This window comes from Monodon monoceros, unplaced genomic scaffold (assembly GCF_005190385.1).
Source record: "Monodon monoceros isolate NGI ecotype Baffin Bay Population unplaced genomic scaffold, NGI_Narwhal_1 Super_Scaffold_5, whole genome shotgun sequence".
Lineage (NCBI taxonomy): Eukaryota > Metazoa > Chordata > Mammalia > Artiodactyla > Monodontidae > Monodon > Monodon monoceros.
This window is the reverse complement of record NW_021703782.1, coordinates 59,763,209-59,778,767: the sequence shown is the minus strand read 5'-3', so window position 1 is coordinate 59,778,767 and position 15,559 is coordinate 59,763,209. Positions and strand designations below refer to the sequence as shown.

The following is a 15,559-nucleotide window of genomic DNA, read 5'->3' as shown; positions in this document are numbered from 1 at the left end:
TACTCTGTAATAGCCTATATGGAAAAAGAATCTAAAAAAGAGTGGATATATGTATATTTATAACCGATTCACTTTGCTGTACACCTGAAAATAACACAACATTGTAAATCAACTATACTCCAATAAAGATTTAAAAAAATAAATATAATAAAATAAAATTGAATAACAACAAAAAATAAACCTAAAAAAAAATATCCTTCCATTTTTGGAGATGAATGAAACAGGCTCTTCTCTAAATGTAGAGGACCTCAGTGCTCTTTTTTACACAAAATGGTAGTTCTCTCTCCAAGAGCTTTCTAAGTAATCAGTCATATATTTACTGAAATCCAAGCGGCAAGTGGACTCATTAACCAGATCCTACACCGATTTGAACGTATATATCAGTAGAAGCATAAAGAAAGTAGCCTCTTCATCTCAGTTACAGAAATACCATACAACCATTTCTTCTAAGTAGAGAACATTTAAATGATAATAATAAAGCATAATTTTACCTGCAAAATCCTAAAACTTACTATTTCACTGAAAGACAAAATAGAAACTTGAAGAGTATCCCTATTAAGGTTTTTTATTAATTATTTAAAAAGCACATGGAAAGGATAATTGGATGGCTTCAGAAAACGCACTACTTATATGATTTTCAAATAAAGGTGAGTCCAATGGATTTTGAATAAATCTAGTCAATGTCAATATATTAATAATGTATCACGTCCATCACATACCATGTGATGTTATTAAATATTATTCAGATAAGAGTTCTGTGGTCAGTTTTTAAAACATGACATTTCTTTCCTAGAGGATTTCTCAGCGCCTTTAAAAAAACTAACAGAAATTTAGAGTCCGCAAAAGAAGTTCATGCAGTGTTTCCCTGCTTGTGAAACCACAGAACTTTTTAATGGGACATTTTATGAAACACAGTTTGGTAAATTCTCTATTGGGTTTGATGAGAAATCTGTAATTTAAACAGGAAGATTATGAGAATGCTTCCTACCAGTCAAGTCTTATTGCAATAGATACCCATTACAATGAACACCTTGACATTCTAAAACACTAATCATCTCTAAACAGCAGATAAGCTTCAAAGACCACTTGATATAAGAAAATCCTTTTTTAAAATTAAAAAAGTTTTTTCAAAAAAGATTTCTTAATTTGGACAAGATATAGTATGATGTCTTTATTTCCACTTTGACTAATACGATAAAGGAATAAGTGGGGAAGTATGAGTCAAAAAAGGAGTGGGGGAAAGAAAAAAAATCATTATTTAAAAAAACTGATTTCTCAGCTACATCAAGAAATTTCAATTGAATTGGACTCTCTCTACGTGGTATGCACTGTTTTCCAGCTGTTTTAATTACAATCTACTAAATTATTAGATATCATAAATTGTAAGAATCCATAGCAATGGACAAGACTATGATCCAGCCCAGTAAAAAATATTCTTGGGAAAACTATTGCAAGGAAATACACAAATGTGGGCTCCTACAGAAGCAATGATAAGCAGAAACAAGAGTTAGGTTACCTTCTTCCTTGAGTAAAAAGCTATTCTACTCCAACACACCACTATAAAGCAGTCTCAGTTGTTCTCTTGAAATACATCCTCACTCACTGACTCACACTGTTAAGTCCTGCTATGCCGCCAGTAACATCCATAGTCATAGAGAGAACCAGTAAATACTTTAGTGTTATCAAATTATAATGATTACACATTTTCATAAGTGATGTCACATATCTGTGAGGGCTATCATCACCTCTTGAGTGAGATCCCTTGCATTATGGCTACTTGGCATGGGGCTACTGGTGACAGGAGCAACAGTGAACCAGTACTTACTAACCACGCACAGGCTGCAGGGCCATGTACTGGGTGCTTGAAAGTTCATGATAAAGATCGGCATCCCTATCTTCTGCGAGTTTCATTAGCAAAAAGCATTTATTATCACAAAGAAGTGGGAATCTCACTATGATCCAAGTCAGGGACCAAACACTAGTTGGCTATTAATTTAATATGGTGGAGCAGAAGAATATGGAATACTCTCTCCTAACACACATGGAAGTGTATCAAATAAAAAGAGGGAGTATAAAGACTTTAAAATGAACTTTAGAGACAAAAATTGTACATAGTTAAATGTCAGCACTACAAAATTACAGAAAGATTGGAATAGCTTAAGCTGAAAATTTTTTTTGGTTATATTTGAAGAAAGATGTTCATAGTCCTCTAGCTACTAAAATTTTGAGTGTAATTCATGGCAACACAATGTTTCTTTAGTAAATATGAAAATGGTGCTACAGAATCTAAAGTTGTACTGAAATTGAAATTGTAATGAAAGGTTTTTAAAGATGAATCTTCTCTATCTTGACCAACGGCGCACATTTGTGACATAATTAGCTGGAGTTGAGGATGCAGTCTGGGCCCACACAGACTGGATCAAAACTAATTGGACTTTGTGGCAAATGAACTCATGACCTAGACCTCATTAGTCATGATCTAACCAACTGACTTCACGGGCCATAGAAAATTCATGTTGGCATGAGATGTTTACTTTGAATTATTTCTACACTTAAATGGGGCCTATAATTTTAAAGAGCCAACTTTAGAGATGCTGATTTTCTAAGGTTTTGTGAATGAATGAACTCACCAATCTCACATTTACCTATTATACGGAAGACTCTAATGTCAGCGCTCGGGTAGTTTTAAAAGGCACAAGGCAATATGCAGAAGTCAAAACCATAAATAGGAGAGGAAAATATTTTTTAAAAAACCTAGAGCACATGATTGTATGGTGATAACTAATGTTTATTGAGTGTTTACAATTTCTCAGAAGCTACACAAAATACTTTTGATAAGCTATCTCCATATTTCATAAATGAAGAAAGTGAAGCAGGCTGTGTGTCTTTCACAAAGTCACACACTAGTAATCACTCTCCTCTACCTTGGGTCAATGATAAATGACCGTGCTAGATACTACGGAGTTAACTCTCTCAACACCCATGCCAACTATCCTTTTCCCTTGCTGCCATCTACCATATAGACATGAAAGCTACAAACCTGCATTCCTAGATTCTTCTGCAGCTAGCTACTACTTTTTTTTTTTTAATTAATTATTTTTGGCTGCATTGGGTCTTTGTTACTGCGCGCAGGTTTTCTCTAGCTGCGGTGAGCGGGGGCTACTCTTCGTTGTGGTGCGCGGGCTTCTTATTGCTGTGGCTTTTCTTGTTGCGGAGCATGGGCTCTAGGTGCTCGGGCTTCAGTAGTTGCAGCACACGTGGGCTCAGTAGTTGTGGCGCACAGGCTTAGTTACTCTGCGGCATGTGAGATCTTCCTGGACCAGGGCTCGAACCTGTGTCCCCTGCATTGGCAGACAGATTCTTAACCACTGTGCCACCACAGAAGTCCCCTAACTACTACTTTGTTACACAGTTATGGCCAATGAGATATAAGCAAAATGGAGCTGGGAGTTTCTGGGAAAGCGTGTGTGTGTGTGTGTGTGTATGTATATACATATATATATATATATATATATATATATATATATATATGTACGTATATAACATATCCTCTTCTTCCACCTTCCCTCTTCTTGCTATCTGGAATACAGATATGATGGCTGTAACCAAAGCAAATTTACTACTGTACCAGCAAATCTTGGCCCTGATATCCTTGAGCTGCTAAACTAATGTCAGCCACAGACTAAGAGGAAGTACAGTTGTGGATGTTTCTACAGGCTCATTTCCTGTCATCTTTGGGTAGCTTAGCACTAAGCTGGCTCAGCTGGTCTAAGTTAATCCTAATGGAAGAACAGGCTGATGGAACTGAGCTTCAGAGGCACCCACTCCTCCCTAGATAAGAAAGCCATTTTTTTTCTACTACATAACCAGTTAATGTCTACTGCCCTGATCCCTAGAAATATGTAGCACTCTGTGAGGCCAGAGATCTTCTACTGGAGCAATTTCCATGGTACAATCCAGTCTAACTAGAGGGATGTGATTTATGCCAGCTTGTAAGATTTTCTCCACTAAGGTTTATTTTATATTTGCACCACATGGTGTCAGTTATTTGCACAATATGCTACCTCTGGATTTCTTATTACCTGACAAAAATCAAAGTCCTAATTTGTTTAAACCTCTTTTTGTCAGATTTTCTTGGTTTCTTAGCTGACAGAATGCTGTAATAAATGTAAGATAAAATGTTATGGAATGGCAGAATGATAACTTAGCCCTCCAGTGGGGTCTGGTAAGGCTTTACCTAGGATATCTTTGAACTAGGAGAACACACTAGGTAGGAAATGGTACCTGCTTGAACAAAGTTAGAGTACATAATGACCTTACTCTGAGGTAGTTGTGACAGATCTACCACAGGCAAGGATGAAACGACAATACAATTCAGTGACCTCTAGCAGTGTCTAGAAACCCATTTATTTTCCCTGATAGCATAAAGGACCAAGTGGCAGGCATCCCTATTTTTTTTCGGGATAAATGCCAACAGGAGTTTGGATTTATGGTAGAGATTCCAAAAGCAGGCTCCAGGATACCCTGGCCTTACACAACAAAGAGGTAAAAAATACTCAGTGTGTCTAAAATACGTAAAGTATTATAGATTCACTAGAGTAACAGAAATGTATTGACCCTTTATTATGTGTCAATCACCTAAATAGATGTAAATAAAATAACAAAATGACAACAGTTCCCATTCAGGGAGAGTTATTCTTAGTGTGATAAATATAAATAAGTGTTCATAGCACCATGCGGAAGTGGAAGTCTGGGTATAGTGCTGTCTTAATCGTACAGGGGACAAATAAGTTAACTGCAGAGGAGAGCCAGGGTCCACGTCTCAAGGGAGGGGGTGATGTGTTAGTCTATAACGACATCGCTATACTGGGGGTAGTGGTTTTGGAAGGAAAGAGAAAAGGCAGAGAATGATATTCCAGCAGAGAAAACAAACCACATGTCCAAAAATACAGAGGTGTGAAAGGAGAGTACTTGGGGAAACAAGCACAAAGTTGGTTGTTCCTAGAACAGGTGGAAGACGAAGCTAGAGAGGTAGGAAGGGGGAGAATGCCAAGGTGGAGAGTTCCACTTTATTTTATAGGTAATGGAGATTTAAAGGCAGTGGTGATTTAGGCAGATTCAGTGACCAAAAGCAATGAGAAAAGAGAGACAGTCAAGATCAATGAAGAGTTTTCAGTTTTGTATCATCTACTGTATACCAGGCCCTGTGCTAGTTGCTTTACATACATAGCCTTAAATCCTCAGAACAATCCAGAAAGAGTAAGGCAATTACCCTCCCACTTCCCAGGAAAGAGCAAAAAAAGCTCAGAATAGTTAAGTACTTTGACCATGATTATAAAACTAATAGATAGTTAAACCAGGATTTTTAGTTGTTTAGTTATAATAATAGGTAACAATAAATGCATTTTCTACATACCATACACTCTTCTGGTGTTAGATTTATTGCAGTGGAACAAAAACAACAACAACAAAAACCAGACAAAAATCCCTGCCCTCATGGAGTTACAGGTTGGTGTCATGGGAATCTATGAAATCACCCAAGGAGTAGGTGCAGTACGAATAAAGAAAGCAGAGGTTATCAACCTAGGGCACACAGAAGAGTCAATGAGAGAATTTGAATTCATTTTAGAACTCAGAGATCCAACAGATTGCAAACAAAAATCTGTGGTAAATGAAAACAAACCTGGTGACTTATAATAGTTATTAGTCCCTTTATTTATAATAACATCCTGAATCTTAGCCCAAAGTGTCTGAAAAACTCAAATGAAATAAATGTACAAATTAACGTTACTGTTGATGCAAAGGAGACGGGTTGGGAGTTTTAGGGGGAGGAGAAGTTCAGACAGGAAAATAAGATTTATTGAGTATCAGGCACTTTTATGTAAAGTAAGCACCTATTTAATAAACGCAAAAAACCCTCCTAATATAGTAATCTTATATTAGTTTACAGAAAACACGTACACAAAAATTCACCTTATTGGTGAATATTGTTCTTAGTGAACATACATCAGCTTAAGCTCAAACATCAATTTGGGACAAGTAGAAGGTGTCAGAAAGTACCTTACTTTTCTCTAACCGAGGTAGCGGGAGAATGAATACAACTCCCATACATAAACTTACATTGCTCCATTGGTATAGACAGTGTCGCTTCCTTCCACGTACTGCACCTGAGCTGGATAGACATGCTGTACCTGCTGCACAGTCTGTACCTGCTGCACCTGGAAAGCAAATATTAGGACTTTGGTGAGGGGCAGATACAATAGAATGAATATACAGCATTAGATTTACCTCAAAGATTCCTCTAGGGTGTTGATAAACATGAGAATGTTTTATGATGAAAACTGTTAGGTTCATGCTAATTTCAAGATAAGTGCATGTTGAGGCCAAATCAACTGTAGCATTTATGCAAATAAATTCTGTAACATTCTTGCAGGTATATATGTACATACACACTTAAAGTGTTTAGGGTGAAATTCTGAAAGCTCCGCACTTATTTTGATGATTTATGAAATTCTCTTCACCTGGCTTGTGAATGCTACATGTATTTTTAAATTAAGAAATTCACAATGGAAAAGTTCAAACACTTATACATAGAAAAAATACTATAATAAACCCCATGTAATCATCATCCAAGATAAATAAATGTCACTAGATCTTCCCCTTTAGCCCCTCACAGGATTATTTAAAAGTAAGTACAGAACTTGCATCATTTCACTGGTAATATTTCACTTTTTTCCTAAGAGAAAAGAGCTACTTTTAACATGAACACAATACTAACATCAGAAATAAAACATTAACAATTCCTTAATATCATATAAACCCCAGTGATTGTTCAAATTTCTCTAACTATTCCAATGTCTTCTTAGAGTTGGCTTGTTCAAATCAGATCCAAACAAGGTCTACATGTTACATCCAGTTGATATTTCCTATCTTTCTCTTTTAATCTCTAACAGTTTCCCATCCTTTTTATATCTTGACTATTAGTTATTGAAAAAACTTGATCATTTATCTAGTAGAATTTCTAGAATGCTAAATTTGGCTGATAGCATCCCTGAGATGTCATTTAATAAATTCCTCTATCTTCGTATTTCCTATAAATGAGTAGTTACATCAAGGGCCTTGAATAGATTCAATTTTTAAAAAGCTGTGTACTTCTTATTGCGTCATATAGGTTGCCATAGAACAGCTGGTTGTCTCTCATTCTGCAATATTATTTGATCAGGGGGTTCAGGTGTTGTCAGCTGGATACATTGATTATAATGTTTCCTATCCATGTTTTACCTGAGGATATCACTAGTCACTGATGATCATTTTCTAGAGGGATTATTTCAATTAATAAAAGGCTGCAATCTTATGGTAATCTGATTCTGTTATTCCCTTTTCATTTATTAGTAGAATTCTATAAAGGAATTCCTCTTACTCGTATTTGCTTACTCTGAAATAAGGTTTGTACAGGAAGAATAGGATAAATGCATGATTCATTATTTACCAGTACTCAGAATAATGATTTTTTTCCCCCTAGCTCCCTCCCCAAGGTGACCAATGTTGCTTTTAGTTTGAGTTTGCTTGTATCCTTACGATTTTTAACTTTTGAACATACTGTATTTGATTTTTTAAAACACAGCAGTCTTTTTTTCCCCTAAAATTGTCCCATCTTTGACCAGTGGTAGTCCCTTCAAACTATATCCTGTGTCTTTTGACATGACTACAGTAATCTTTCTCTAACTCCCATGCTTTCTGTTACGATAAGATGGACCAGACCTACCTCTTGTATTTCCTGTCCTAGATCTGAAATCAACTATTTCTTAAAAAATCCCTGGGTCTTATTATTTAGGAGCAATATAAATATGTAAAAACTGTTCAGGAAAGCAACAGGCAAACTATTTGACATCTTTGTGATTTCTCCTACAGAAGCATTCACCATCTGAAGAGTTGCTGTACAATATTATTTTTAAAAATACAGTTTATAAGAGCAAGAAGTTAGAAGGAAAAGCCTTAATGACAGTGAAAAGCAGAGTAATTAAATAAATATAGGAAACCATTCTGTAGAATATATGGTTGATGTTAAAAGATTAAGTAAGACTGATACATACTTTAATAGCAAGATCTCTAAAACATATTCTAAGTGAAAAAGGATGTTGCTGAAAAATACCTACAGTGTAATTTGATTTATGTATATATCTGCATACATGGGCACATGTGCATACAAATGTACTTAAATATATAAAGGAAAATAGAAGGAGGCACAACAAACTTCTAAAAATGGTTACTTTGCTGAGCGACATTAAATGAGATGGAAGAGGGCTTCCCTGGTGGTGCAGTGGTTAAGAATCCACCTGCCAATGCAGGGGACACGGGTTCAACCCCTGGTCTGGGAAGATCCCACATGCCGCGGAGCAACTAAGCCCATGTGCCACGACTACTGAGCCTGCGCTCTAGAGCCCACCAGCCACAACTACTGAGCCCGCACTCCGCAACAAGAGAAGCCACCACAATGAGAAGCCTGCGCACCACAACGAAGAGTAGCCCCCACTCTCTGTGGCTAGAGAAAGCCCTCCCACAGAAATGAAGACACAACAGAGCCAAAAATAAAAACAAATAAATAAATAAATTTATTTTTAAAAAATGAGATGGAAGAGATGATGTGACTAATATCCTTTATGAATTCATATCTTGTATCTATTATATCAAATATATATCTCGATATATGGAAGGATTTCCACTTCTGGCCATGATGGAGTAAATACTACTGGAAATGCTCTCCCCCACAACTAAACAAGTAGATAAGTAGACAAAATATGTAAAACAATGTTTTCAGTCATTCAACAAAATGTATCGTAAGATTGTGTTCCTTAAAAGAAGGAAAACAAGTAATGTGAACCCTATGATGATCTTAGCTTTTGACCTGGATGTAATCAGAGTGCAGAGCAAGAATGGAGAAAGGAAGCAAAGCATCATGATCTCACTGAGGTGAGGAGACAGATACTGAATTTGGGAAAGCTGAGTCACCTGAAGTTTGGCGGCAGTATCAGAAAGGAACTTAAGCAGAGATATAGATCCAGAAATGTTCACAGAGATCCCCTTGACTCTGATGTTGAATACAAGCTGCACGTGTGTAGGGGGGCAGAGATGCTCAAATTCTGACCATCCACGGTGACATGACCTTATTGAACACCTAGGGCATTCTGTAGAAACACCAGAAGGTCAGAGCGAGCCTTAGCAGAAGGGCTAAATTAGGTCTAGAATAAAGACTACTTTAGGTCCATCCTAACAAATCTGAAAGAAAAGCCTTGATAATATCCACAAGTAACTGCCTACACAGAACTACATTTAACACTTTTAAAGGAAGACATCAAAATCCAGACATATAAAACCATAAGAACCATAATGTCCAGCCTTCAAAAAAAATTATTAGACACATGAAGAAGCAGAAAAATGTGATATATAACCAGGAAGAAAATCAATCAATAGAAACAAATCTAGAAATGGAAGATATGAAGTGGCAGACAGAGACATTAAAACAGCTGTTCTAAATACACTTAAGATTTAAAGGAAAACACAAACATGATGAGAAAAAAAGAAGCTATAATGAACCAAGTCAAATTTGTAGAGTTGAAAAATACAGTATCTGAAATGAAAAATTTGCTGAATGAAATTGAGAGCAGATTACATAATGCAGAAGAAAAGACAAGTCAAGTTGAAAACCTAGCAGTAAAAACTATCTGAAGAACAGAGAAAAAAAAGGAAATAATGAAGAATAGAGAACCAATGAACTATGGAACAATATCAAGTAGTCTAAAACAGTATAACTATAGTCCCAGAAGTAGAAGAAAAGAAAATATATTTGAAGAAAAAGTGGTAGAAACATCCAAATTTTATTAAAACTATAAACATTGTAAGAAGCTTAACATATGCCAATGTATAGAAAAAGAAAACCATGCCAAAGTGCATCACAATTAGAGTGCTAAAAACCCGTATTAAGGAGAAAAATTTTTAAGCAAGACAGAAGACAGACGCATTATGTACAACGCAACAGGTATCAGAATGATTGAAAACTTCCCAGTCAAAAATAATGCAAGCCTAAGACAATCAAACAACGTATTTAAAGCAGTGAGAGGAAAATTTCAATCAAGAATCCTACAACCAGTGAAATATCTTCAAAGATGAAGAGGAAATCCTTTCTCAGACAAAAACTGAGAGAATTCATCCTGCTCTAGCAGATGTCCAGTGAAGGTAGCCACAAAGGAAGCCCTTTGGACTGAAGAAAAATAATACCAGATGGAAAACTGGACCTATACAAAGAAATGAGGAGCACTAGAAATGGTAACTTCGTAGGTAAAGGGTTTTTTGTTTGTTTTCTCATCTTTTAATTTCTATAAAAGATAACTGCCTATGTAAAGCAAAAATAGCAATATGTGTATACCAGGGTTTACTTACCACATATGTAGAAATGAAATGTATGTATGACAAAAATAGCACAAAAGAGGGGAGAGGGAAATGAAAACACACTTTTGTAGATTCTTATATGTTAAGTAGTGTAGTATTACTTGAACACAGGCTGTGATCAATTAAAGATATAAACACCATATTAAAAAATAGGATACTCAATAGAGGAGATAAAATGCAATACTAGAAAACACTCAGTATATCCAATAGAAGGCAGAAATAGAGGAAATAAAAGAAGAACAAATGGAACAAACAGAAAATAACAAGAAGCTAGAATTAAATGCAACCATATCTATAATTATACTCAGTTTAAATCCTGACTGTCATAATGGGTAAAAATGTAAACCCTAACTATATACTCTCCACCAGAACACATTTTAAATATACAAAGACAGGTTAAAAATAAAAGGATATAAAAAGACAGGCTTTTGCAAACACCAATCACAAGAAAGACTGGTTATATTAGTATCAGTCAAAGTAGACTTCAAGACAACCGATATTACCAAAGATAAAGAGGGAAATTTCATCAAGAAAATTATCAAGAATAAATGATATATCTTATATGTCTTTGCATCTAAGAACAGTTTCAAAATAACATGAAGCAAAAACTGAAAGAATCAAATGTCCTTAATTGGTTTCCTTCATGGGGGCCAATACGGTGTGGTGGCATATTCAGTTGATTTGGAAACAGGAGAACTGATTTTAAGTCTTTATGCTGACACTTGCTGTTTATATATTGGGATAGTCAATTCACTTCTTTAAGTAATAATTGCTTTGTGTGTAAAATAAAAATTGTATCTACTCTATCATAAAGAATTTTTATGAGAATCCAAAACTATTAAACATAAATACAAAGCATGGCATAGGCATATATGATAATTATAATACATCTTGAATAATGAGAGACATTCTTAAATACTTCAAAATATGAATCTTGTCTTCTACATCTGTGTAATTTTCATCTTTATATCCCACTTGGCTTCAGCCATAAATATGCACAATAAATGTTCATCAAGGGTTCCTTCAAATCATGAGATTCTGTAATTAAAGTAGAAATGAAACTCAAAGTGTCAAGAATCTTGGAAAAGAGTTCTGGATAGATGCTGGCTAACTCATCTAGGACATCAATATATAAATACGTCTCTTGATTACACTGAGACTTTACAGTACAGCATAAAAATAGGGCATAATTCTTTGCATTATCTACCAAGTTAAGGAACTGATGAAGTAAACAGAAGACCTATTTACTTAAATAGAAACTAGAAAAACACTAAAAATACTGAATTATAGCATATTTTGGAGGTAACACTATTTTCATTAATATCCAGTAAGTATGGTTTGTCGACTAATCATTAGAAACTGGGCCAAAGGGGCCTTTGAAAGAAGTTAGTGATGAGAGATGGCATTGCCTGTAGTTTGAGAAAGTATTCTTTCAAGGGTATAATGATAGTGAAGGAAGTAAAAGAGGGGTAAAAAAGAAAGGAGAAAGGAAAAATAACTACCTTATGTATACATGTCTCATTTCACCAATTAAAAGTTAAGGTCCTTCAGTCTTTTATTTAGATTTTAGTTGAGGGTTATTTGATTTTCTTTCCTTTGTGGGGGGGGGGGGGGGGGACAGTAGGGCTCTATTATTAGTAAATTTGCATTGAAAAGCCACAGAAATGCTCCTTTCTACCTCAAATTAAAATTATTCGGATCCAGGAAGAGAGCTATGTATACAGAATAACTTTATTGAGACTTATAAATCCAGTCACAGGATGGAAGTGCACACGTAGAGCATTTTTTATATTGTGATATATTCTCAAAGACTCAACATAGTGTAAACACACTATATTTATTGCTCAATATTAAATAATGCCCTGCACCTAGCAAAGGAAATTCCCAGTGAATATTTGTGAAGTTTATAGTATCTTCTAAATGTGGATGTGTATTCATTAAGAAGCAAAAACAAAAACGAAGGAATGCTTATTATTCCAAAGTGAACTGATGTGATTACTTTTAATGGCCTTTAATGTATCATTAAAGACCAAAGGTAAAAATTTTAAAGGAAGTTGTATGCTATTTTCTCTTTCCTAAAATAATTAACTGTGGTTCAAATATTATTCTATACTGTCCTTATGTTAAATATTAATTTCTATTCAAATATTTACTAAATAGTTATCTATGAAAAGTTTATTTTTTATTTTATTTGCCATACTGCAGTGCAGGAACTGCTCAGGTTAGCAATTCTGAAAGATATGGGGAAACTAGCATCCTGTAGGCATGTCATTACTATTCCCAATAACTGTATTTTCCATCCATCTTTGTGAAATCTATAAACTGTCACATTTTACTGCTTACCCTATCCAAGTCCTCAGGGGAAAGGAAGGAGATGATTAAATAAACTCTATAGGAAATTAATTTTCTCTTAATTTCATTGTCTTTCCCAGGATAAATTCTCAGAAGTGTTTCCTAAGAGAATGAACAAATATTTTTCACCACTTGAATTTTAATAAACAACAAAGTCATGAAAATATGAACTGAAAAGAGATGGACAAAGGTGGAATGAACAGAAATAATCAACAATTTCTACAATTAACTGTTCATTTAATAAAAATGACCTTGGGCTAATTTCTAAAAGGCTACCTAGTACATATCAGAATGTTGGCGGTAATGAAGTCAAACCATAACAACATTCTGTACAAGAAATTGATCCATTCTCTGGCATCTGAAGGAAAAAAAATATCCCCCAGTATAAATATATGCAACAATGTATTTACATTCATACACTAGATGAATTAAGCAACTTAACACTATCTTACTAATACATATTTAAATGGAAGCACCTCCTATTACTATTCAAATGTAGTGTTACAAATGCATTTGCTTATTTTTGTGAATTTTTATAATTCTTATTATTTATAAAAAGGAGTGAATACCAAAACAAACTGTGTACCACAGGAAAATGTGCTAGTTCAACAGAATCAGTTAGTAGATTTTCAGGACAAATTTATACAATATGTTGTTTTGGATGTGCTTCAAGAAAAATAAAATGAATCACACTTCAAAACAGAAATCTTTTTCAATAGTAAATGAAATCATTTATAATTGTTAAGCTTATTAGTCAGCTAAGAACAATACTAATCTCTTTGTAAAAGTGTCTTTATTATGTCAAGATCTTCATTGCCTTTCTTGTATAAAAGCATTCCTTACACACGTGGTTGGCACAAAACATTTCAAACCTTAGTACTGAGAACAGTCAAAAACTGCATTAAGATGACTTTAATAGACTCACAAGAGATATGAAAGAGCTCTTAGCAGATTAAAAACATGGGATATTAGAACAGCTATGTTAGAGGCTGCTATGTGACTGACAAAAAGTGAAGCAGAAGGAAAAGGATCTACACTGGAACAGCTATTAATAAAAGGGCAGAGGGGAAGTAAGACATCCAGAGTAGCAGCAGAGAGTTAGTTAGAAAAGCCACCTTGTGAGAAAAGAGAAGGAACGGAACTAATTCAATATTTCTGGACCAGTAAAACTGTAGGGAATTGAAGGGATTGAGGAAAGATAAGTCAAAAAGTTCAATGAGTACAGTGTGAGTACGCGTTGCTAGAAGAAAAGATGCAACAAAAGAAAAGAGCATAAGGGGAAAACGAATTTCCTTTACAGGCACGGTTATGGGAACAGAAATCAAAAACCTAAAGCCCAAAGCGAGAGAGAGGCATGGACATATATACACTACCAAACGTAAGGTAGATAGCTAGTGGGAAGCAGCCGCATAGCACAGGGAGATCAGCTCGGTGCTTTGTGACCGCCTGGAGGGGTGGCATAGGGAGGGTGGGAGGGAGGGAGACACAAGAGATATGGGAACATATGTATACGTATAACTGATTCACTTTGTTATAAAGCAGAAACTAACACACCATTGTAAAGCAATTATACCCCAATAAAGATGTTAAAAAAAAAAAAAGCAAGCCTATTCCTAGTATATTCTGGATGATTAAAGCAAGAAAGTATTTAAAAAAAAAAACAAAAACCTAAAGCCATTTTTTTAGTCTTGGTTAAAAGTAAAGTAAATTATACATTACAGTACTTTTTAATAAATCTTGCCAACAAAGAATCCTACAAATATTTTGAATGCTGAAAGTTATTTGCAGGTACTGGATGTTTATACATTATGATCACAAGATCACAGTGAACAAAGAGCATGGTTAAGTGACAGGACAGGTTAGAAAAAAATGTTACTTAAAGTCTCTCCTTGTGTTTGCTGAGAAAGAACAAGACGTTTCCCTAGATCTTTAATGTTAATTTACAAAGTTCTTCCTGGGATATGCAGTGATAACTACAAAATTCCTGTTTAATCTTCTAAGACTGGTAGCCTTCCACTTCAAAGAATGTGATGAATGTGAACTGTTAGAAAACAGGATATTGTTCATTGAAATGACAGAGTTCATTTTATGTAAAAAAGGAATTTGTTCATTTACATTGTAAATTCACTCACTGTCCCTGTGTTAGTTAACTCTCTCACTTATAAACTATGTAGCTCTCCCATTTTTTTTTTTCAGAAACACTCAGATTTTTGGATATACTTTTCTCATAGTAGACTTTATGTAAATAAATGATGCTTCTAGCACATTCAAATCCAACAAACATCACAAACTCTGCTTCTTCAAGAGGGCCAGAGGTAAACATGAAATGTATAGGAATTATTTACTAAAACTATGTGATTGCTATAGGCAACTAGAAGTTATTATGAAAGTGTAAACATTACTGCTACACTTGGACTTCAAGTAGAGTCATATGAAGGCTAATAATGTATTGATTAAGGTCCTGGCTCATTTTCTTGCACTTCTGATCATATGAAAATGAGGGAATCAATTGGGAGTGAATGAGTTCAATAAATCATCCCTACCTGCCTACCATCTATCTCCCAAAAAATACCTGATTAACATCAAAGAGCAGGAGCTAACTGGAAAAGGTGAAGCAAGTTTCCAAAGGCAAGAGGGTAAGTGTTTTTAGTAGCAGGGATGTGACTCAGAATAGATTTAGTTTATAAGGATTTCTCAATGACAAATTTGATAGATATTACATAAAATATATATAAAGCCATTTTTGTGAGTCAAAAAGAAC

General features: G+C 34.9%; 1 protein-coding gene across 10 annotated transcripts in view; it reads right to left on the bottom strand.

Moving 5' to 3' along the window:
- The window catches only part of RFX3 (regulatory factor X3), a 288,861-nt gene that overhangs the window by 106,689 nt on the left and 166,613 nt on the right, over positions 1 to 15,559 (bottom strand). For 8 of the 10 annotated variants that reach the window (XM_029201564.1, XM_029201562.1, XM_029201568.1 and 5 more), the window contains one exon: positions 6,121 to 6,218. In XM_029201564.1, coding sequence (XP_029057397.1) covers positions 6,121 to 6,218 — 98 coding nt within the window. Of the gene's footprint in view, positions 1 to 3,040; positions 4,163 to 6,120; positions 6,219 to 15,559 lie in introns of those variants that run through there. The other 2 variants (XM_029201570.1, XM_029201569.1) reach the window with 2 other exon arrangements.